We start from the raw sequence: 25,512 nt of genomic DNA, 5'->3' as shown, positions 1-25,512 counted from the left end.
CAGGATTGTGCCCTAAATAGATATGTTTTGGGATCTCTTCAAGCACTTCAGTATTTGACACTAATTAAAATATTGAATTATGTTTTAATAACTTGGAACATGGTAAAGTAACTTCTATTTTATTGCTTCACATAAGCTTCCAGTGTCTTCCCTTATGCTGCCTGCACAAAATTTTTGGGTTCTGTACAGGTGAGCAACAATTCACAGTGCTTATATTCCATTGTTATGTGTAATCAGTACAGAGGATAGCGGGCAGCTTTAGCATAGGTGAGCATTACAGCATAAACCCAGAAAATGGAAGTATCAGCAGCCTCAGGTTAACATCTGTAGCAAACACAGTCTTCCCCAATATGGTGCTCTCCAGATGCTTTAAACTACAAAATAGAAGAAGATAAGAAGAGCCATACTGGATCAGGCCAAGGGTCCATCCAGTCTAGCATTCTGTTCACACAGTGGCTGACCAGTTCTTGACCGGGAACCCACAGGCAGGACATGAGAGCAACAGCACCCTCCCACCCATGTTCCCCAGCAACTGGTGTACATAGGCTCGCTGCCTTTGGTTCTGGAGGTAGCACATAGCCATCAGGACTAGTAGCCATTGCTAGCCTTTTCCTCCAGGGATTTGTCCAACACCCTTTTAAAGCCATGCAAATTAGTGGCCATCACTACATCCTGTGGTAGTGAATTGCATAGTTTAACTATGTGCTGTGTGAAGAAGTACTTCCTTTTGTCTGTCCTGAATCTCCCACCAATCAGCTTCATAGGATGATGCCGGGTTCTAGTATTTTGAGAGAGAGAGAAAAATGTCTCCCTGTTCACATTCTCCACACCATGCATAATTTTGTAGACCTCTATCATGTCTCCCCTTACCCTCCTTTTTTTCTGAGCTAAACAATCCCATCTGTTGTAACCAGCTGTTGTAACCAATCCCAGCTGTCTCTCATAGGGGAGATGTTCCAGCCCCTTGGTTATTATAGTTGACCTTTTCTGCACCTTTTCATAGCATCATAGAATAGTAGGGTTGGAAGGGGCCTACAACACTGCCGAGTCCAACCCCCTGCTCAATGCAGGAATCTAAGTCAGAGCATCCCCAACAGATGGCTGTCCAGCATCATCTTGAATGCCTCCAGTGTGGGAGAGCCCACCACCTCCCTAGGTAATTGGTTCCATTATCGTATTGCTGTAACAGTCAGGAGGTTTGCCTGATGTTCAGCCAGAATCTGGCTCCCTCTAACTTGAGCCCATTATTTCGTGTCCTGCATTCTGGGATGATTGAGAAGAGATCCTGGTCTTCCTCTCTGGGACAGCCTTTCAAGTACTTGAAGAGCACTACCATATCTCCCCTCAGTCTTCTCTTCTCCAGGCTGAACATGCCCAGTTCTTTCAGTCTCTCTTCACAGGGCTTTGTTTCCAGTCCCCTGATCATCTTTGTTGCCCTCCTCTGAACCCTCTCCAGTTTGTCTGCATCCTTCTTAAAGTGTGGTGCCCAGAACTGGACACAGTACTCCAGATGAGGCCTAACCAGTGCTGAGTACAGGGGAACTAGTACTTCCCGGGATTTGGAAGCTATGCTTCTATTACTGCAGCCCAAAATAGCATTTGCCTTTTTTTCAGCCACATCACATTGTTGGCTCATATTCAGCTTGTGATCGACAACAATTCCAAGATCCTTCTCGCTTGTAGTGTTGCTGAGCCACGTCTCCCCATCTTGTAACTGTGCCTTTGGTTTCTTTTTCCTAGGTGCAGAACTTGGCATTTCTCCCTATTAAATGTCATTCTGTTGTTTTCTGTCCAGCGCTCCAGTCTGTCAAGATCCCTTTGAATTTTGTTTGTGTCTTCCAAAGTATTAGCTATCCTGCCCAATTTTGTGTCATCTGCAAATTTGATCAGCATTCTCTGCACCTCCTCCTCCAAGTCATTAATAAAAATGTGGAAGAGCACTGGGCGCAGGACTGAGCCCAGTGGTACCCCGCTTGTTACCTCTCCCCAGTTTGAGAAGATCCCATTGATAAGCACTCTTTGAGTCCGATGCTGTAGCCAACTGTGGATCCACCTGATCTTTGTTTCATCCAGCCCACTTTGAGCTAGTTTGCTCATCAGGATATCATGGGGCACTTTGTCGAAAGCTTTGCTGAAGTCGAGGTATATAATGTCCACAGCATTCCCACAGTCCACAAGGTTGGGAAAATAAAAAGGTCTCTGCTTAAGGTCGAAAAAACAACAATGTAGAACTGATGTGTCCAAGATATTTCAAGCTTGATTTTATATAAATTGCAATGTGTGAATTTGTGCAACTTGATCTGCTTTCTTGTGATCATTCCTCAGTCAAAGTCATACTGATGCTTGTTCAGTGAAAATTATTCAATCTTAAGGGGCAATGTCTTGGCCACATGTGCTTGTTTCCTTTTTCTTTGTTAATGATTGAGCTGGCTAAGCAAATTGGGCAGAGGGGTATCTCAGAGCTTTATGTGGACAATGCTGTGAGCTGTGTGAGACTTATTCTGGAGACTACAAAGAGAAATTGATGGCCTAGAAATTGTCCACCTAGTTCCCAAAGTTTCTGTTCTACTAGTGAAATCTGTTAACAGTCTTGGGAAGAATTTGCTTGGTGGATATGCTTGCAAGATTTTTCTGGGGCTATTTATGTGGGGTTTTTTGAAGTGTCTTTCAGTTTTTCCTCTTTTTCTAGCGGGAGGCTGACCGTAACCAAGAACTCCTCAAGCGCATCAAGCAGTGCCAGGAAAGGGAAACTGAGGCAGAAAATAAGCTTCAGGAACAAATTGAGATCAACAAGTCCTGTCAGAAGAATGCAGAATCTCTGAATAAGAAGTTGGAGGAGAAGGAGAGCAAGCTGGCTGAAGGTTACGAAGTAAGAGCAAAGCAGTTTATTTTTTAATTCCGTACTTCATTTAATTTCTGAGCATACATGCTTATTGGTACAAATAGTTATTGTTGTTGTTCAGTCGTGTCCGACTCTTCGTGACCCCACGGACCATAGCACGCCAGGCCTTCCTGTCCTGCGCTCTCTCCCGGAGCGTGCTCAAGTCCATATTCATTGCATCGGTGATGCTTATTATCACAGTGATAGTTATTACTGTGTCACAAGTAAAATGGATGGCATGTGTTCTGCTCATAGTGCTCAGTTCCTCATTTCAGATGGATATTAAGTGTGCTGGTCATGTGGGTAAGAGAAAGTGTGGGAGACAAATCTGGAAGTATTATTAGAGCAGGGATGGGCACCTGCAGCCCTATGGCAACATGTGGCCTTCAGCCTAATTTAGAAGCCCTCTGCATGCAATTATTTCAGGCCTCTGGCAAGAACAATATCTCCCTTCTCTGGCAGCCTGCTGCATGGGAAGAAAGGGGGAGAGAGTGAAAAGGGGGTGGAAGAAAGAGAAAAGGGGTGACCCACCTTCTTTTGGCTCTGACCACAACTGGCTTTGGCCCTGCTCATGGCCAACGTGCTGCCCCTGGCAGATTACCTACAAGGGAATGTGGCTCTTGAAGGAAAAAAAGTCTGTCCCCCTCTCCCATTCTGGAATAGCATTTTTTGAAAGCAAAGAAAATAATAGTTTTGCAGATAGGGAAGAAACCATTGTGATCAGATGAAATTTGGAGAGGTAGCAAAGGGCATAATATGAAAGGGCTGCAGGAAGTGGTGATTGGTTTAGGAGGAGCATTAATGTTTGCATAAAACTAGGAACATCTAGAAAATGTTCCATTGCCATTTTCTGGCCAATGGCTCAGTGAGATTTTAGGGCCAAATTACTTCTGTTTTTGCTGGGGCTCCTCATTTTGTGAGTTAAAGAGTTTGGAATGTAGGCATGTTCGAGGTACGAAATACTTAAGGAATTGTTATAACTTCTCAAACTTACCTAGATTTTCATAGTTTCTTCTGTAGTTCATTTGGTATTTTGCATTTTTAATAGCTTTTACAGGTATGGCATTTCCACTATGATCTGTCTGTATAGGATTTAATGCAAGTGGTGCTTATCATGCTGCTTCTGGTGTGCATACTTTTGGGAGGGACATCACTAACTGAATATTAATGAAATTGTAATGTTATAAGTTCAGGACAAATGTTTATCTTGGAGAAAACTTGTGAATAGGCATAGAATCTGGAAGTAACCTGGAGGGAGAAAGAAATGCGAACGTTAACACAAGAAGTGGCCTTTGTTTTCTAAGCAGGCCAAAGCCTAATGGCAGGTCCGGATCCTTTGTATCGTTCATGTAACCTAGTTTTCACAACTCTGGTTTGTATGACTCCATTTAAAACCTGATGTTGTCATTGTTGCTTGTCTGTTGGGCTAACGTATGCAGCCTCTGTTTTGAAATTCCACTGCAGAGAAAATATTCATAGCGTGCTGATGGAACAATTTGCATCTCTCCAATGACTCCTTGTGTAGATACACATTCTAACTTTGAAACTTGCTATTTGCATGTCAGTTTGGGGTTACTTACTTAACTGGAGATGACAATTAGGGTGACAGATGAGAGAGCAAAGCGTTGCTTTTGTCTTTGTTCTGAGGTGACTTTTTAAAGGCCTGATGATATATTACTGGTTCTTCACTCTCATTGATACCGTTTGATCAGAGCCGGTTCGTTGTCTTTGTCATCCAGCCTGTGGGTCCAACAGTGTATTAGTGTATTATTTCTCTCTTAGACAATCAGTGTGTTGAAGGGGAAGATATCCGAGTTGCAGTGGAACGTAAAGAAACAGGACATGCAAATGAAGAGCCATGAATTGCAGAAACAGGAGCTGACTGAACAGCTGGGTGTAGTACAAAAGTGAGTAGGGGATTAACAACTGCCTGGGAAGAAAACTTTTATATCAACCTAATATTGATATAGCTACTGACTTGTTGAACTGATCACTTGATTAAGCCTATCCAGTGCATGCTGTATTTTTGTTGTTGTTGTTGCTGCAGAAAAAAAGATGACAAGAGGCAGGGCCATAAAAAAAGTTGGTTGAATTACTAGCAAAGTGCTATTGGTTTGTTGGGTTCCATTTTGGTCTCTGGGTGTGTGCTCCTCTTTTTTCTGTGAAGGTGTACACCCAGAGGCAGTAGTCCATCCTCCATCAAGCAGGTTGCGCTGTACTGGGGAGGAATGAAACAGTCTCTTACCTGGTGCACCCTGAACTGGGCCTTTGCAGTGAGGTGGCCGTTGCGGGGTGGAAGCCAGGAGGAAGGGAAAACAGAGTTCTCAGGGGATCTCCTGTGATCCTGCTTTAAATAAAGATACAGCTCACGTATTTTGGTCACTTTGGTCTGAAATGCATGAGTACCCCTTAGTAGGCAGGGGAGTACATTACACAGGAAGTTCAGTGTGACCAAGGGATGTGCAGTTTTATAAAGAATGGTGTAGAAGAGAATGAATAGAGAGAAGCACTACAGCACTGTGAAGTGATGGTGGATTCAGGATGAACATGTTGACCAGGTTCACACTTAATTCTAACCGATAGTTAACTTAGGGTCAACAACTCAAAGTTTAAACAACCCAGAGTTCGTAACTCAACAACAAACCATGAGTTCTTTTTCTGGGTTGTTTGTGGTTAACAAACCATGGGCTGGGTTCAGGCAACATGATAATCCACACTCAGGGGTTGAGTATGGATTGAGTGTGGGTTGTTGCTGAACCGTGGGTTGTTGTTAAAATGTGGGTTATTGTGTTGTCTGAACCCAGCTGCACTAACAAACCATGGTTTGTTAAGCATGAACAACCCACAGTTCACAACCCAGCCACAAACCATAGGTTCTTTTTGTGTTGTCCGAACCGAGCCATGCAAACAAACAGTGGTTTGTTAACCACAAACAACCCATGAAGAGAACCCATGGCTTGTTGTTGAGTTGTGAACTGTGGTTTTTTTTTTGTGGTTAACAAACCATGGTTTGTTAGTGCAGCTAGGTTCAGACAACACAATAACTCACAATTCAACAACAACTGACACTCAACCCATACTCAATCCTTGCGTGTGGGTTATCATGTTATCTGACCCAGTCACTGTTGGGTAGCGTGGCTGGTTTCACACATCACGACAACCCAGAAATCAGTAACCCATGGGTTAAATAGACAATGGGTTAGCATTATGTGCGAACCAGGTCATAGAATATTTATAGTGGTAGTCAGAAGACTAGATGGCTTTTTAACAGTGGTTAGACAAATTCATAGAGGATAAGTCTGTCAAGGCCTGTTAGCCAGCATGGCCAGAAATCGAACCTCCCTGTACAGAGGCAATATTCAACTATTCCATACATTTTTATCCTGCTTTCATAATAAAATGATGAACCGTGACATATATATGTTTTAAATAAGTGTATTTTTAAAATGCCTTACAAATTAAAAACAGAGAAATAAATTAAATACCACAAAATTACAAGCACAATAAATCCATAGAACTATAAGATTTCTTATAAACAACAGTGTAAGCAGCAGTAGACCAATGAAACAATAAAACCAGCCAGTAAATAGAAACAACCTATTCTACTACTATGCTGTTAAAAGGCACGGCATCTAAAACTCATGCCAGGGGGACAGAGCTAATCGGTACCTCCAGCTGAAGAAGCGAGAAGGCTGTGTCTGTCGCAGCCTGCAAATGCTGTTGGAACCAGTATCGGGATAGAAAGACCTTTGTCAGTAGTAGCTTCATTCAACCTGGTGCCTTCCAGATGTTTTGGATTACAGCTCACATCATCCTGATCATCAGCCAGGTTGGCCAGGTTTGATGGGAGCTGTGATCAAAAACATCTGGAGAGACCCCCATGGGGGAAGGCTGGCATACAGCAACTCCAAGCTCCTTTAAGGGCTGCTTCTGATGCAAAAATACTCATGGGGATATTTTTAACATTCTGTGTTGTGTTTTTCTGTCGTTGTTCCTGAGTAATATAGGAATGTTTTTAATAGTTAAATATTTATTTATTGTGAGCCACCTAGTACACATCAGAGAACAGGTGGAATATAAATGTTTAAAATAAATAAAAATAAGATGCAAAATAGGTATTGCTATAAATCACTCCTGTGTCTAATATTGGAATGTGGCATATTTTAGACCTCCTACCTAGATATGAGATGCATGGTAAACATAACTGGAGTCACAGGCGAGACTTTAGTGGGGGACATTTAGGGTGCAATCCTATTCAGGTTAAGAAAGAAAAAAGGCCTACAACTCCCAGCATTCCCCAGCATTCTGTCAAACATGAATAGGATTGCGCCTTTAAAAAATTAATATTGGAAATAGTCTTTTGGTTCATATAAAGTTGTCTGAATATATTGTTCAGCAGGCAGAAATGCAGTACCCTTGGTAAATAACATGTGGTTATAGTATACCATATATACTAAATACGGTATATGATCAATACCATTGATTTCTATGTCTTGGTATGAAAATAGTTGTTAGAGCACAGAGATACCATGGCATTGTTAATGACTGCAAATCCAGTCTACTCAACGTGTGCACACGTGCCTCTGTATGTATTAAATGGATATCTTATATCCACATGCAATAGAAAATGGCAAGAGGCCAGCCAGCAAATTCAGGCTGTACAAGCAAAGGATGATCTGATGGCTGAGAAGGAGCAGAAGATTCAGGTGAGATCTTTTTGTTCTCCTCCTGTTTAATTGTATGTAGTTAGCTTTTTGCTGTATAAAACTACTCTTAGGAAAGCATCAGTATCTTACCACCACACCAGAATTTTAAAAATAAAAATAAACATCACAGAAACACTTTTTGAGGGGTACCGAATTGACTTATATTCTTCCTGGATACACCCAGGATACGTGTGATGTTGCTTTGGATTAACAATGAAGTTAATGTTAAAATGGCTGCAGTGATTTCACACATGTCATCTTTAGCTAGCTTTAGCTTTCTGATTGTTCTCTTGGTCTTTTCTTTTTCAGGATCTGGAGCAAAAGCTTTCCTTGCAAGAACAAGATGCTATAATTGTGAAGAACATGAAGACTGAATTGGCACATTTTCCCAAAATGGAGCGGGAGCTGCAACAGCTCAGAGAGGAGAATGCTTACCTTAGGTGAGAAGAAAGAAATCGTTGTGCTCCATTGAAAGATGTGCACTTCGTCCCTTCCATTCCTGTCCACCTGTGGCAACTTCTACACTGAAGCTACAAATCCCTTTTTTACATCTTGGCATTTTGCATTCAAGTTTCACATCAGTCCTCCTTCTCTACACCTGTGTTACAGCCATGTGCTCATACTGGCTCTGGAGCACTAGAACTGCCACATATAATATGTATAATAGTAGTAGACAGCTTGACATTTGATTTGCAGAGAACAACTGGAATGCGGGATGTCTTCATGAGTTGTTCTCCCTTCTTTTCCCAGGGAAATGAGAGAAAACAATGGATTGCTCAAAGAAGAGGTGGACGGTCTCCAGAGGAAACTAGAGCGTTATGAGAAGATTCAGGCAGAAGTGGTGGCTTTGGAATTGGAGAAGGAGGTGCGGCCCAGAGAATGCAACACACATAAGGAGGATTGGTCATGCTGCCTTTAGCTGTGAATTATTGTTAATTTTCTAATGTGAAAGTACAGACTGTACCTCTGCCAGCTCTTCAAGCCTGTTAGATAGCCTGTTAGGCTAACATGAAAATTTGTAACTAGCTCATTGTGTGTTGTTTAAGAAGTTTCTTGGACAAACTCTGGTCTCTGTGGTAGCTTTTATGTTAATTTAAATAATTAAATGTTCTGGAATTTAAGAGTTGCATAGGGATGATAGCATTTGGTGAACATCTAAGGAAGAGACTGCGATTTACACTCAGATCATTGCTGCTGTAAATGTGACTAAATACGGTATATGATCAACACCACTGATTTCTATGTCTTGGTATGAAAATAGTTGTTAGAGCACAGAGATACCATGGCATTGTTAATGACTGCAAATCCAGTCTACTCAATTGCCTAGACTAGAAGGAAGTACAGGGTGGCGGTGAATTTAATTTCACGAAGAATGAGCCATGGCAAGTACAGCTGGCTTGAGATTTGACTTGATTAATGTAGGATCAAGGACAGGTGGTACAGAATAGAATGTGGATGAACTTGCAGTAATTTTAGCATTAATCCATCCAACAATTATATTTGGGGTGCAAATGAACTATTGTAAAGGGTGGGAAAGTGTGGGTGACTTAGGATATCTTACCTTATTTTCCTACACGTAGAGCTAGTCTTGGCATGCACTGCCTGTTCACAGGTCCCATAGCTGTTTTGCAAAGAACACTATCACCATGCTGATCAAAATCTGAGTCCTTTGTCAGGTGGGGTTAGTTGGTGCACGAATGGATTCTTTTTATACTTTGGCAGTATAATGGTGATATATGTTGATAAAGACTTTAAAAATAAACTGCTAAACTTGAGGAGGATAAATGAAACAGCGTAACTCAGTAAATTCAGATGTAGGTGTGGTTTTTCTTTAGGTTTTAGAATCACTTTGTCTTATTTCTCTCTTCAGAAACTTCAGGGAAGGCTGAATACTTGGGAGAAACTGGACCAGAGCACTGGCTTAGATATCAAGTAAGTGAAGGATGGGAGTGAAACTCTAGGCCACCAATATTTTTGTTTGGTCAAGATGATGTAAGATGATCAGCTATTTCTCCTTCTTTTCTCCATAAGAACCATCCTCTTTTCCATTTCTTAAGCAATATGTATATAGTTAAATAAATAGGATCTCTGAGAATTTACTGGTGCTTTGGGTAATTTGCCAGCATCTACCAAACCTAATGCAGCATTCGTTCAGTTCTTGGCTCTAGATGTTAATGCTTGGCTTCTGGTGAAGGGGATTAGACAAATTCATGGAGGATAAGGTTATCAATAGCCACTAGTCATGATGGCTATATATTACCTCCCATACTATCGAAGGCAGTATGCCCATAATACCAGATACTAGGGTACATGAGGGGGAAGATGCTATTGCCTTCATGTCCTATTTGTGGGCATCCCACAGGCATCCAGCTGGCTACTGTAGGAGCAGAAAAGTGGACTAGATAGGCCTTCAGTGTGACTCAGCAAGGCTCTTACATTCTTAAGTTGAAGGATTTTCTCTGAGGATTACTCAGTGATATTCAGTGTGCTACATTTGTGTCCTTTCCTTAACCTCCCTGCTAAGTCTGTTGGCTCTGATTACATGGGGTGACTATGCTGACATTTAGAGTTATGATCTAAATGATCTTACGTTGCAGTGTGGATGTTGCAGAGTAGGTGCTCTTGGGGAATTCCCACAGACCCATTGCTTCTTCATATTGGGGAACTTTCTCTAGCGAGGAAAGATTGTGAACCACCTAGAGAGCTTTAGCTATGGGGCAGGATAGAAATATAATAAATGAAATGAACATCATCACAATTTTTTTTAATGCCTTGCTAGTGCATACATGAACTAATGATAATGGCATATCACATTGGGTGTGTTCATATCGCACTCAAAATGGGGGTTTGGGAGCCGGTGCACTCTGAGACCCTGAAGTTTTATCTACCAAACTTTCTTGTGAAAGGTAAAGACAGGGAATGAGGCAAGCGTTTACTTTTCTCCTGCTGTTAATATTTAATGAGCTAATTTCACAGTAGGAGAGAAATGGACAAAACCCTCTTCATTTACACTGGAATATTTGGAGGAAATGTCAGGGAGGCTTCTGTTTATGCAACAGTGTTTAGCATTGTTAAGCGTATTTATTCAATCAGGAGAGAAAATTGCTCTCCAGAAAAATATTTTTTTTTATGAGGCTGCCCTGCGTGCAATTAGATAAGAAAAAAAGTCAACTCTAAGGCCTTTGGCATATGTTACATTCATTTTTGTGACAGGAATAGGGCTGTGTAAATATAAAAGATGACTATCACAGTCAGGTTCCTGGAGTGAAAGCTTGAGAAGAATCAGTTGCCAAATAGTGAGAAGGAGAAAATAGGGGGATTTGGATAGCTGTTGCAAAAGACAGCACGGGTTGCCTGCAAATAACAGGTAAAAGAAGGATTATATCTACTTATGGATCTTCATCTACTTCTATTACATCCCCCATTCATACTTCAACTATAGGAGAAGCATTCCCTGCCCCTGGCCTGAGTTTGTTTTGGTACTTCAAAAAGGCTTCTGTTTGGTGAGCAAGAGCTGCTTGAAGCAAGCATGCTAGGTCACAGCAGAATGGTATATGGGTGTGGCTGATTTTTGTTGAGAATGCTTCTGTCTACTGGGGGAGTAGGGGAAGATAACTGCTGCCCAGATCTAACCCTGGTGGTCCCTGTTGAGTTTCATTTCTGTGGGTCAGTAAAAGACCAAGAGGTCTTTGCAATTTTTCCCTCTGGTCCTCATCTGGTTACTGCATGTAGGCTTGTGGGGTTATGAGTGTTGCTTCAGCTGCGCCCGCAGTGTCTTCCTGGGCACCTTCTTTGCCTTGAAAGTCAGAAGTTGTGACACTTTTGGTCCCAGAACTGGTGTTCCAACATTAGTCCTTCTCTCCCACCATGGTAATTTTCTAATAATGTTGAGGGTAATGCTATGCCCACTCTGGGGAGTCTTCCATCCATCTTTTTCTAAATGGGTGCATCAGCTGATAGGAGAGGGGCTTTTGATGAATAATAGGAGCCAAAAGATATTAGTGGGTGGCAGCAAATCTTTGTTGGAGAGTCGAGGCAAATGTTTTAGTTTGGTCTTCTTTCTTTGCCATTTTATTGAATTTAGAAAAAGAAAAAGCTCTTCTCTCCTCTCCTTGCAGGAAGTTAACTCTAGTCAGCCACCTACAAGTTAAATAAAAACCTTGTCCAAAAGAGTATATATGGGCATCTCAATATATTAGCATACATAAAATATGAACCCACAGTATTGCTATCTCTTGTATTTGTGTACATTCACTGTTTGCTACTACTTACTATGCTGTTTTTGTACTACTAAATACACAGTCAACTACAGAAATGTCTTACATGCTGTTGTGGATGCTGTCCAAATAAGGATAGCTTGTGCTGGCTGAAATGATCTGCTATAAGCCTTGGTAGCTGGAAGGGAAATAAAAATGGGTCGATAGTGTCCCTTAAACTGTGCCTGAGCCTGGAGGAAGAGGCTTGGACATCACAGGGCACTAAGAACATGAGCCATGCTGGATCAAACCAAGGGACCATCTAGTCCAGCATTCTGTTCACACCATGCCCAACCAGCTGTCGACCAGGAAACCATAAGTAGGACACGAGTGCAACAGCACCCTCCCACCCATGTTCCCCAGCAACTGGTTTACATAGGCTCACCGCCTCTGGTTCTGGAGATAGCACATAGCCCTCAACCCTAGTAGCTATTAATAGAGGGGAGATAGGATAGCGCTCTTCAAGTACTTGAAAGGTTGTCACAGAGGAAGGCCAGAATCTCTTCTCGATCATCCCAGAATGCAGGACACGGAATAATGGGCTCAAGTTACAGGAAGCCAGATTCCGGTTGAACATCAGGAGAAACTTCCTGACTGTTAGAGCAATATGACAATGGAACCAATTACCTAGGGAGGTAGTGGGCTCTCTGACACTGGAGGCATTCAGGATGAGGCTGGACAGCCATCTGTCAGGGATGCTCTGACTTGGATTTCTGCATTGAGCAGGGGGTTGGACTCGATGGTCTTGTAGGCCCCTTCCAACCCTACTATTCTGTGATTCTATGACTTCTCCACTAGGCCTTGGAAGGCTCAGCTTTCACCTTACTGGCAGATTCCACTGCCTTCCATCAATGTCCTATGGCCTATTTTAGGTCACTGTCTTGTGAAGGTCAGTTATATTACATGCACACAGGCATAGTCACAGAGAGAAACAATCTTAATGGGAATTTATTTGTTATGGAAACAATAAATCGTTATCCACTAGATGGCACACTTCCTCTGACTGGACCAATTTCTTACTACTGTATTGGGCTCCATACAGTAGAATAAATCAAGAGGGATTATATGTGTGACAGGTAGGAAGTTAGGTTTATAGTGTTCTCCTCTGATAAAAAGCTGGGGAGAAAGCAAATATCTACAGATGGCTAACTTTGTTACCATGCAGGAAATTGGTTTTTCTCTCCTTTAGCAGGCTTTGGCCAGTGAGGACAATTTCCTATCTTAGCTTTAGGAAGAGTGTGAACCGTGTTGTGCTGGTCTTGGAGGGTTTTGTCTCCCTGGTGCATTGACTTTTGTAGAGTAAACTTGCCTCTTCTATGACAGGAAACCTATTTGGTATATCAACGTTATAGTGGGATAAGCAGACATAGCTAACTTACACAGTGCTTTGATTGTATAAACTAGTTTATTTTATTCAGCATTTAGTCCTGTATACTGATAGTGTTTAGAGATTCCAGTTAGAAACAAAACCATTCAGATAGTAGGAACATAGAGGAAGACTCGGTATCTGTTCCTGAGAGCTTATATTGGAAAGGTAGTGATGGAAGATGAAGATATGAAAGAGGTTGTTGATTGATTGGTGACCAACTACAAAAGAATCTGTGTACCAGATCCATGCATATACCTAGTATTTTTAAACATGTTGGCTTGTGGTTTGGTGAGGGCGAAAGATAATGGGGCACTTCTGTTAACCTCCCCCCCACCCCCCAATGCTGAAGAAGAGCCCTGGTCTACAGAGAAGCGTCAGTATGGCATGTCTTCTGGCCAGCTCTTAGGGAACATTTCCAGTTTCCACACAGCCTGCCAGCTACAGACACTGGGCACCGAAAAATCTGTTGCCTTCAGCCCAAAAGCCAAAGCAGCTAGAGCCAATCTGTTTCTCTCCCTGGAACATCTGTGTTCTAACTGGCTGACAGGGCTGAAGGGACAGGGTCTTGACATGGTTGAGACCAACTGAGGAAAGGAACTAGTGGGTTTGGCTTGTGTTGCTTTCTGAGCAGGACTGAGAGCACCAGCCTTTGTATTGGTTAATCTAACACAGCGTCAGGAGCACCCTAGCTGCCTCTTGCAGTCCCCACCCATAGCCAACTCAGGACACAGACGGCAAGGAATTCTTTCCGAGACTTTATTCCTTTATGACTCTTTCAGATACTAATCACTAGCGACTAAGCAAGGAACAGCACTGGGGAAAGATAGCAGAGTAGCCTAAGCTCCAGGTAAGGCAGTTGGTCCCCATTTGAAGGGGAACCACGGGAAGACTCTGAACTTATGGGCTAGGGAGAGATCCTCCCTCTTTCCCTTGGGTCCTCGGGATGCGACCGTTGTTTGCGCACCAAGCGAGCGCTACGCCTTCTTTCTACGCCCTCCATCTGTTGTCGCTCCCTGCGTCTGCGCCGAGCATCCAGCAAGCCCCCCTCCAGCGCTCTCTCACTACCAGGGTCACTATCTATCCCAGGAATGCTGGCAGGAGGAATCTCTGCCAGCTGCTGTGCTTGTGAGAGATGAGCGAGCTCCTCTCCCACGGACTGCTATTCCTTCTCAGAGTCAGAACAGCTCTGGGGCTCTATTGGCTCAGTTTCCACCCTGACACACAGGACAGAAAGGCCTTCTGATCAGGATCTGCTGGAGGGGGGGCCCTAGGTAGGCTGCCAGCAACTGGCGCCCTAGGTGACCCATGCTGTCAGCGCCCCACCCCCAAATGCCAAGGGGAGATCGAGGCTGAGGTTTTTTGGTAAACAGGGGAACGTTTTTCCCCCATTTCCCGTTTAATGAAGAGGCACCCCTCCCCGCACATCTTCGGAAGCAGGGGTATTATGTATAATAAACGGTGCCCCAAATGGTTTTCTTTGTTGAGTGCTGTACCAGCACAGAGGGTCTGATAAAAGCAAGAAAGGAGATGAGCATGGCCCTGGAGGAAGGGTCCCAGTTGCGTCCTCAGGGGGACATGGCCAACAAGGCGCCGCCAGCCCCTAGGCTCAGCCCTCGGGGGGCAAGGGAAGTGGCTGCTCTGGGGGCGGGGTCTCACTCCTTGCCTCCAGGCAGGAGCAGCAGCGGAGCAGGAGGAAGTCCGCATTGCCAAAGGAAGGACCAGGTCCTGCGGGTGGGCGGCCTGACTCAGCCCCACCATCCATAGTCGGTCCCTTGCTCACCTCTACAGCCTTGGTTGTAGTCGCTCCATACGCACATGGTGTACATGCACGGGAAACGAAATAATGACATCTTTGTCGTTGTTTTAAAAAATGGTATGCTTTCCTGGAAGTTGGTGCCTTGCTTAACTTGGCACCCTAGCCAGCCACCTAATTCACCTGTGTGGGCCAGCTGCCCCTGAGTGGGAAAGGGATGGGCGGAAGGGTTTGTGAGGATGGAATGGCACATTCTGGCTGATGTGAGGCCATTGCCCACATTAGGTAGCCCCGTATCATCGTCCTCTCTCTTTTCAAGTAATTTTTAGCAGTGCAAAATCCTGGATATGGTATAAAGGTGTACCATAGGATGTGGTGATCTTGACGAAGCTGAGTAAGTCAGAGTCTAGTCAGTGCTTGGATGGGAAACTGCTTAGGAGCCCCATAAATGCTGCCTTGAGTTCCATCATGGAAGAAAGGCAGGGATATAAAAGTAAGAAATACTAAAACAGTGATGTGGCATCATCATATAGTGAGTTTCCCTGCTTCTGCAAGTGTCAGCTGGTAAAGTGGTGGGGAGCAGGGATACTTGTGTGCAATCTTGTCCAGCACTGTGCACTATTAAATGTTATTGCTGTGAAATGAAGAGTCGCATAGTCATTGCTCTCAGCGTTAGCCACATGTTGGTTGAAAGTGAGAGAGAAACTTGCCAATTCATTTTAATCATACATAACATTTCCCATGGGATATTTATTTTGCCACTTTTGCTGCCTCACATGAAAGGGAGCGCCAAACCACTCTTCATTGTGCAAGGAAGTGTGATTATCATCTTTTTACAGTGGAGAAATAGGTGCAGCATTCTGAGGAGTTGGGACCATGGTGTCTGACTCAAAGCTGATAGGAATCTTTCTTTTCTTAAAGGAGAGGGGAGAGCAGAAGTAATGTGCCTTTTTTGTGAATGACCCTTAATAAAGCAAGGAGCCTGCTGCTAAAATGAAATCCATTCTGTATCATTATAGTTGCCTTAGTATTCTTCTCAGCAGATAAAGATCACAGCAGCTACCCCTGGAATTACAATCACATTTCCATTTGCTCTACTTGGCTTAACAATATAAATTGGAGAAGGGAGCTGGCACACTGCCTTTTCCAGCCAACCGGCCCGTGGTTTTGATGTGCGCAGGAGTAGCTGGGGGTGAGGATAGGAATAGGGATGACCTAACTTCTCTAGCTGTGTTTCAAATGGTAAAGGCAATCTATGGATGAGTTAGAGCATTCTGCACTACTATCAGGTGTTCACAAGGCTATCAATGGCTACTAGTCACAATGGCTATATCTTACCTCTAGAATCAGAGACGGTATGTCTCTGAATGCCAGTTGCTGGAAAACACAAGTGGGAGGGCACTGTTGCACTCATGTCCTATTTGTGGGCTTCTGGCTGGCTGCTGTGGGAAAATCAGAATGCTGGACTAGGTGGGCCTTTGGTCTGACCCAGCAGGGCTGCTCTTATGTTCTAAAGTAGGTAGTCATGCTCCAGCAAGGAATCTGGCTGTTGATCCAAGTGAGCCAGGAGCAAGCGCAGGGCTGGAAACAGGCAGGAGCCCAGTTCTAGAGCAGCGATCAAGGATGCAGACAGGAGCTTTGGCGGAAACCTTGTTCAAGAGATCTGTTGCTTGGATGGCGGAATAAGTATAGAGGCTAGGGCTCTCTATAGGGCATGGTGGATAAAAATTTACCTCTGGGGACAGCTGACTGCTTAGGCAGGCTGGTACTGAAGCCTAGACTGGTAACTTCCCTGTTAAACTATTGCAATGCAGTTTACATGGGGCTGCCCTTGAAGATGACTTGGAAGTTGCAGCTAGTGAAAAATGCAGCAGCTAAGCTGTGGACTGGAATGTCTCATAAAGATCACATAACACCAGTTTTAAAATTGTACTGGCTGCCAATATGCTTTTGGTTGGAATTCAACATGCTGGTGATGACATTTAAAGCCCTAAGTGACTTGGGACCTTGATATTTGAGGGATTACCTCTCCCTCTTTATGCCTACCTGAGGATTGAGATCTGTTGGAGGAGCCCACCTCTGCATCCCACCAGTGTGAGACATACAATATGGTGGGAGAGGGCCTTCTCTGCTGTGGCACCCTGGTTGTGGAATGCCCTCCCCTTGGAGGCCCGATTGGTGCAGACATTGGTTTCATTTCGGTACCAAGTTAAAATGTGGCTTTTCACCAAAGCCTTTGAGGGCTAATTGAATTCCCTAAAATTGCACACTGTTTTAACTGTTTTATTGTTTTAAATTTTTAAATTGGTATTAGCTTGTTTAATGGTTTAATATGCTTCTGGCTGTTTAAACTATTTGTGGTTTTATACTGTTTAAATTGATTTTATCTGTACGGTGCCCTGAGATTTTAATGATATAGGGCAGGATACAAAGGTTTTAAATAAATAAATAGACTGTGTTCATAAAGCACAAAGCTCATTCTGTCAGCTTGTAGTGGAAGCAAGAGGTAAAGGATCAAAGCTTGACTGCTGAGAGCCTTGGTTTGAGAACTGCCCTCCACCACCCCCACACACACTTTACAACTACAAACTCACATAATTCAAACTTATGTTTCGTAGGCTGCTCTAGTCAATTGTTTGAAGGGCGAGGTAGAAATCCCCACAGAAAGTATTCTGAACTTTTCTGTGAAGCATATAAGATTGGTTAGATTGGATTGGGGCATGTTGGAAGGCGTTTGAAAAGTTAAGGGCATGTAGGACTCCGCTTATAACAGAAGTGGGATGTTCCAAGATAAGCAAACTTTTATGGTCCCTGTAATTTTTCCGTAGTTAGCTATGATTTATGAGCTGTAAAAAGATTGTAACTTCATGGTGGTTGCTCACAAGCTTCCCTATGTAAAACAAGCTGTCACATCACAGTGGGGATTTTCTGAATATAGAAAGAAAAAATAAATATTAAAGAGGAACACAGTTATTCTTTGCTTTTGTCTCTTGCTGCTTGTCAGCGCTTGAAGTACCCATGGAATAATGGCCTGCCTTGTCATAACTTTAGATATGGGCTAAATCTGCTCCTGTGATGGTTTTAAGCTTATTCACAAGTCTTTATGGAGGCTGGGGTAACATTTGAGAAATTGCCTGTTTAGGATGATGTCCAAAACATAGGTTCCAACTCTGCCTTGCCAGGTGAGAGACAAGTCAGAGTTCCAGGTTCGCCAGGTCCGAACATCACACGAAACAACCCAGAGATGGAGTGTCCCGGGTTTTTTTAGCCACTCCCACTCGCTGGAGGAGCCAAGTGGGAGCTATTGAGCAGTGTGAATTGGCACACTTTCTTGCTCACAACAACCCAGGGTTTAGAAAAACTCTGGGTTGTCATTATATGTGAACCAGGGCATTATGTGTTGACTGTAATAGTAACCAGTTAGTTCGCATGGTTGTTCAGGGAATATGTTAATTTCAAAATGGAAAACCTGATTTGAATCAGATCCTTTTTTTTTCATTGATTTAAATCAGGTACTTATATTACCTCCATCTTAGTAGCTCCACCTTGGTTTTTGGAAACATGCTAAGGCAAGGTGGGTTATATGGCACAGTGATTTAGTTCAGTGCTGCTTGTTTGGTGGAGGTGTGACTTCCAATTCTCAACATAAAAGATTTTCTTCTGGAAGCATTTCCTAAATGTTCTCCAGCTTAAATATCCCCTGTTATATAAGGTCAGCTTCAGTGACAAGCCAGAGCAGGAAATGAAGCTTTTGGAAACAGTGGCATTGTACTTTGTGTATTAATCAGTTATCCACTTGGCCATTTAAAATTAGTGCTTACCATTTATGTGTTTTGGAGTTTAAAGTGTGTTATATACATTCATTAGAACATAGGACCATAGGCAGCTGCTATATACCAGGTCAGACTTTTTGTCCATCTGGCCTGGTATTGTCTACTTTTCTACCTGAACTTTTTAACTGGAGAAGCCAGGGGTTGAACCTGGGACTTTCTGCATATAAAGCATGTGCTCTGCCATTGAATAGTGGTCCCTTCCCTTTTGAATTACCTTTACAACAACCCCGGAAGATAAGCCATAGAGACAGGAGGCTGAGGCTGAAAGAGGCTACCTTGTTTAAAGGCACCTAGGAAGTCTATGGCAGCAGTGAAATTTAAAGCAGGGACTTCGTGGTTTACTGCTTATGCTCTTAGCTGCTGTTCTACATTGCATCCCATCATTGACTATTAAGAATTGCAGGAAGCAAAGTAGAACAAAAAATAACATCAAGAGATTGGAATTCATTCTACATTGGAGAAAAATTATTTTCACGTGACATGCCTCTAGAACAGAGATGGGCAACTTGTGACCCTCCAGAGGTTTTGGCCTATAATTCCTATCAGCCCTAGCCAGCTTGGCCAATGGTGAGAGATAATGAGAGTTGCAAGCTATAACATCTGGAGGCCCACACGTTGTCCAACCTTGCTCTAGCAGTACAAGGGGTCCTCTAAGCTGAAACATGCCACTCCCAGGTTTCCGCTCCTGGAGGTGACCAGGGAGGTCACCAGTCTGGCATGTCCTGTACCTGAGATTTCCATATATTTACTGTGTATTGTTTGAAGAATAGTTTTCAAAACATAGAAGGCTCAAACACTTTAGACTTTGCTTATAAAGAACATGCCCCAACCTCCTAATTATTTTGCTGTAGGAGATACTTCCTGAGAAGAAGCAACCAGAACTGTACAAGATACTCCAAATGTGGTTGTAACACAGATTTATAAAAAGGCATTGTAACACTGGCCATCTCATTTCAACCTGTTTCCAAACCATCCCTAGAATAGAATTTCCCTTTTACAGCCACCATCCATTTGAGTTGACGTTTTAATTGAGCAATCTATTATGACGTCAAGATATGACTCTTGGCCGGTCATCACTAGTTCGGATCCCATCCGCTAGGATTTTTTTTACCGAAATGTGCACCACCTTTGCACTTTTTTGCATCGAACCTCATTTGCCATTCTGCTGCCCATTCACTCAGTTAGGCTGTGCTACTTCCAGTACCAGAAGGCAGTGAGCCTACATACACCAGTTGCTGGGGAATGTGGGTGGGAGGGTGCTGTTGCGCTCATGCCCAGCTTGTGGGTTCCCGGTTGACAGCTGGTTGGCCACTGTGTGAACAGAATGCTGGACTAGATGGACCCTTGGTCTGATCTAGATTGGCTATTCTTATGTTCTTATGATATTCTTTTGGAGCTCTTCAAAGTCTACATGTGTTTTTTTGTTTTCCATCCTGAATAATTTGCTGTTGCCCAAAGATTTGGCCATTTCACCACTTACCCTGACTAGTACTGGTCTTGGTACATATACTGAAGGGCAGGGGTACTCCTTCCCTCCTTCCTTCCTTCCTTCCTTCCTTCCTTCCTTCCTTCCTTCCTGCATAGTCAATTTTACTCACTACCTCTTTGCTTCCTGTTTTTTAAGCAATTGCTGATCCACAAGAGAATCCACCTTCTTATCCCATGACTGCGAAGTTCAGTCAGGAGCCTTTGGTGAGGGGTGTTGTCAAAAGCTTCTTAGAATTTTAGGTAAAAAAATGTCCACTGGATCACCTCTATGTATGTGTTCCTGGCATTCTCAAAAGAACTCCAAAGGTTGGTGAGGCAAGACTTCACTTTAAAGAACCCATGACTATTCTTCCATAGCTAGACTTGCTTTCCAATGGGTTTAATAATTATATATTTAATAATTGTTGTTCAGTTGTTAAGTCGTGTCCAACTCTTCGTGACCCCATGGACCATAGCACACCAGGCCTTCCTGTCCTCCGCTCTCTCCCGGAGCATGCTCAAGTTCATATTCATTGCATCGGTGATGCCATCTAGCCATCTCATCCTCTGCCGTCCCCTTCTCCTTTTGCCTTCAGTCTTTCCCAGCATCAGGGTCTTTTCCAGGGACTTTTCTCTTCGCATTAGGTGGCCAAAATATTTGAGCTTCAGCTTCAGGATCTGTCCTTCCAATGAGCACTCAGGGTTGATTTCCTTTAGGATGGACTGATTTGACCTCCTTGCAGTCCAGGGGACTCGTAAGAGTCTTCTCCAGCACCACAGTTCAAAAGCATCAATTCTTTGGTGCTCAGCCTTCCTTATAGTCCAGCTCTCACAGCCATACATTACTACTGGGAAAACCATTGCTTTGATTAGATGGACCTTTGTCGGCAAGGTGATGTCTCTGCTTCTTACTATGCTGTCTAGGTTTGCCATAGCTTTCCTCCCAAGGAGCAAGCGTCTTTTAATTTCATGGCTGCAGTCACTGTCTGCGGTGATCTTGGAGCCCAAGAAAATAAAATCTGTCACTGCTTCCATTTCTTCCCCTTCTATATGCCAGGAAGTGATGGGGCCAGATGCCATGATCTTCATTTTTTTAATGTTGCGTTTCAAACCAGCTTTTGCACTCTCCACTTTCACCTTCAATAAGAGGCTCTTTAGATCCTGTTCGCTTTCTGCCGTTAGGGTGGTATCGTCTGCGTATCTGAGGTTGCTGATAATTCTCCCAGCAATCTTAATTCCGACCTGTGATTCATCCAACCTGGTGTTTCTCATGATGTACTCTGCATATAAGTTAAATAAGCAGGGCGACAATATGCAGCCTTGTCGTACTCCTTTCCCAATTTTGAACCAATCGGTTGTTCCATGTCCGGTCCTTACTGTTGCTTCTTGTCCCTCATACAGGTTTCTTAGGAGACAGGTAAGGTGGTCTGGTACTCCCATCTCTTTAAGATTATTTAATAATGCTTTTCATCAAATTCATCTGAACACACATTAGGCCAACTGGCATGTCATTTCCCATTGGAACAACTTTTTTAAAATTGGTGGTATTGATTACATTCCTATCCTCTACTAAGGAGCCAAATGCTCAGGTATAGGTCATCCAGACGCACTGACTTGTTAATTTTAATTTTTCTGTTCGTCCCTACAGCTTCATCCAGTCACCTCTATTTGATTTGGTTCAGGCACTCTACATGAAAAAAACAGTTCAGATATGGGTAGGTGCCCCAAAATGTTCTGCAATGAAGATAGATGCAAAAAGCCACGATTCATTGTAGTTTCATGTTGCGTGCACAAGGGTTTGCTGCTACATAATGTGTAAAATTTCCCTGGGAGTACGATGTCATAAGCAGGTTTGCTTGCATCCAGCTGAGAAACGTATGGCTCCATTCGCTACAAGGTTCCTCAAAATACCGCATTTACAAACAAGAGCCCCTGACTTAACCTTCTAGGACAGCACTTTAAAATTTGCTGCAAAGAACCATTTCTATGTTTCTGCTGAACATACAAATTCATTGGAGCCTTATCACCTCCAATGTTTGCTTCAAAACCTCAGTCTTCACAAATTTCAAAGCTACAATTCCCTGAATGGTCCAGTCCTGTGCCAGCTTTCATTTAGCTTGCTAATTTCAAGCAAAAACATCTTCCCCAGCCTGCAAACTTTCCCCAGTATTTATTTATTTATTTATTACATTTATATCCCACCTTCTTTCCTCCTTAAGGAACCCAAGGTGGCGTACATAGTCCTCCTCCTCCTCCATTTCATCCTCATAACAACAACCCTGTGAGGTGGGTTGAGCTGAGACTCTGTGACTGGCCCAAAGTCACCCAGTGAGCTTCCATGGCCGAGTGGGGACTAGAACCCGGATCTCCTGACTCCCAGTCCAGCACTCTAGCCAACACAACACCAGAGAGAGGATAAAAGGTTTGAGTGTACATTAAACACATGATTTAAAAGTTTGAACTTAACCCTCTGTATTTCAGAGAGCATTGCTACTTTACTTTAAAAAAATGCTACCTCTGTCAAAAGAGAGACACTGCAATACAGAAGTTTGTTAGAATAGCACTATCAGAAAAGACTGACTTTCACCACTTCTTCAGGATAAAATGCTTTAGTTTCCATTAATTTTTAGATTCTAGGATTACTATTATCTCTTGATTTTATACTCAAGGTTACTAAAAAGGATTAGAATCCCCACTTAACCCATAAACATACACCAGAAGGCAAAGAGGAGAAAAAAAGCCAACCCTTTCACCTAGTAATTTTGCATACAGCCAAGAAGTTAAAGGCATTAAGTGATGCTATGAACCAAGCCGTATATTTCCAAGTGGTGTGAATGCACCAGAAGGATGTTCTAGACCCATTTCAATCTGGGTCTGGACAACAGCAGCCTCTGCTGCCTTGATGACCTCAGTTGGGAGAGAAGGGGAGTGCAACCCTGTTGGCTCTCCTTGCTCTCTCAATGGCGTTTGATATCAGCAACCATGGTTTTTATTAATTTATTTTAAGAGAATTCTTACCTACTTTTCATTATAAAATAATCCCAAAGCTGGGTACAGGTAATAGAAGACACTAAAATAATACATTGACAAAAAGCAATCTAACAAAAGAGAAAGTAACAGATAAATAACAGTTTACACATTGCAGTGAAACAAAAGAGGACAATGCAATCAAAAGCCTGGGTAAACAAACAGCTCTTTAGCTGGCCCTGAAAGCTTGTAAGACTTGGCCCCACCCATATATGAGGGGGAGAAGGAGTTCCAGGCAGATGCGGCACTGTGGACTTGGTAATGGACTGGATGAGCACCAGTAAACTGAAGCTGAATCATGACAAGATGGAGGCACTGTGGAACAGTGCTTTCCAGTCTGGGAAGTTGATGTACAACCTGTTCTGGATGGGCTGCACTCCCCCTGAAGGGACAGGTATACAGCTTGGGGAAGTTCCTTCATCCAACATTGTCACCAAAGACTCAAGTAGCCTCAGTAGCTCAGAACACCTTTTACCAACTGGATAGGGATAGCTGACCAGGGTGATCCATGCTCCTCCAGATTATAATGTATTGTTAAGTGGGAATACCCTTGACGATGGCACAGAAGCTTCAACTAGTACAGAATTCAGCTACTAGAATTCTGGTAGGTGTATCCAGGTGGAGCCATGTACCACCAATTCTGAATTCTACTGGCTGCCTATTCACTTCCAAGCCCAATTCAAGGTGCTGGTGCTTACCTTTAAAGCCCGAAGTAGGTTTGAAGGATTACCTCCTCCCATGCCAGTCTTCCCTCCATTAAGGTAATCAGATGAGGCTGTTCTCCAAGTTCCCTCATGAAGAAAGGTGCATTATCCATCTACAAATAAGAGGGCCTTTTCTGTGGTAGCACCCTGGCTCTGGAATGCCCTCTTGAGGGAAATAAGGCTGATGCTGATATTATACACCTTTTGGCACTCAGACATTTAAAAATTGATTGCGTTTTAACTGTTAGTTTTGTTTATGCCTCTCGGTTATATTGTAATAATGTTTGTTTTCATTATTTATTTTTATTGCTGTCTTAATATTATATTTTTTAGATTTTATGTCTGTTGAGGGCATTTTGTGATCAAAGTGTGGTGTGTGTGTGTGTACATATACACACATGTACGTGCGTGCATGCACACGCACCCCCCCACATATATTTAAATAAATACATTGACGAGCGCCCCCCCCCCCCCCCGAGTTTAGAAGTGAAATGAAGGACAAAAATGGAAACAGGAAAAGTTTAAAGTATAAATGACTCGGAGACTTTAGCAGTTAACTGTGTTTGTAGAAATGTCAGAATGAGACAGTGTGAATAAAAATAAGATGTGAGCATTTGAGCCTTCTGACAGCAGCACTCCATTCTCTTACCGATTAGTCTCTGCTATTTAAATGATAATTTCACTATAGTTACATTAAGCATGACTGTTTGCCTTGAAGTAGCTTTTTATTAAAAAAAAGGGAGGAGGTGTGTGCTTGCTGGAAATCTTTTCTCTTTACAGCATACTGAGTGCTCGGGTTCAAGCTATTTGCATTTTTCAAGGGTCACCTCACACTTCAAAAGAAGAAACAGCTACTCTTACTACAAGTTGTTTTCTACTGCCACTTCACTTGCTGAAAATAAAACACAAGAATGTAAGAATTGCCTTGCTAGATCATTCTGTTTTCAATAGCCAGATGCCTTGGGTGTTCACATGCAGGGAATGTACATGATGGCCTTCATGGCTCACAGAAATACTGCTTCTACATATGGAGGTTCCGCTTGGCTAGAATGGCTAATAACCATCAATGGCTGTGAGTAAGGATGTGTACAATTCTGGGTTCAGATGTCATGCTAAACAAGGTGTCCCTGGGTTGTTTAACTGCTCCCGGAGGCACTACTCACTAGTGGATAGCACTGCAGTAACTAGCTTGCTGGCTGTTCACAGCAACCCAGGGCTTAAACCAAGACTGGGCAACTTGTGGCCATCCAGATGCTTTGGCTTGCAACTCTCGTGATCCCTCACCATTGGCTATGCTAGCTAGAGCTGATGGGAGTCGTAGGCCAAAACATATGGAGGGCCACAAGTTGCCCAGCCCTGGTTTAAACAAACTTTGAGCTGTCAATTGTGTGACGTTTGTATGGACAGCACAAAAATAACTTGTTGGTTCTCTGCGTAAATTGCAGCTTATGAAAAAAATCTGATGAAACTACTGTCGTTTTCAGCAGTTTAGGATGATGCTTAGTAATATACTAAA

At 43.0% G+C, this 25,512-nt stretch overlaps 1 protein-coding gene across 9 annotated transcripts in view; it reads left to right on the top strand.

The window, feature by feature from the left end:
- The window catches only part of MAD1L1 (mitotic arrest deficient 1 like 1), a 635,972-nt gene that overhangs the window by 7,993 nt on the left and 602,467 nt on the right, over positions 1–25,512 (top strand). For all 9 annotated transcript variants that reach the window (XR_014785506.1, XR_014785504.1, XR_014785505.1 and 6 more), the window contains exons 4-9: positions 2,690–2,869; positions 4,664–4,788; positions 7,506–7,587; positions 7,897–8,027; positions 8,338–8,452; positions 9,458–9,519. Coding sequence is in view for 6 of the 9 variants with exons in the window: in XM_084818232.1 (XP_084674358.1) it covers positions 2,690–2,869; positions 4,664–4,788; positions 7,506–7,587; positions 7,897–8,027; positions 8,338–8,452; positions 9,458–9,519 (695 nt within the window). In the remaining 3 variants the exon portion in view is untranslated. The remainder of the gene's footprint in view (positions 1–2,689; positions 2,870–4,663; positions 4,789–7,505; positions 7,588–7,896; positions 8,028–8,337; positions 8,453–9,457; positions 9,520–25,512) is intronic.

Source organism: Heloderma suspectum, chromosome 12 (genome assembly GCF_057233095.1).
Source record: "Heloderma suspectum isolate Gila_16-S chromosome 12, 16-S_ref, whole genome shotgun sequence".
Classification (NCBI taxonomy): domain Eukaryota; kingdom Metazoa; phylum Chordata; class Lepidosauria; order Squamata; family Helodermatidae; genus Heloderma; species Heloderma suspectum.
The sequence above is the reverse complement of the archived record's forward strand: the minus strand, read 5'-3'. Positions and strand labels throughout refer to the sequence as shown.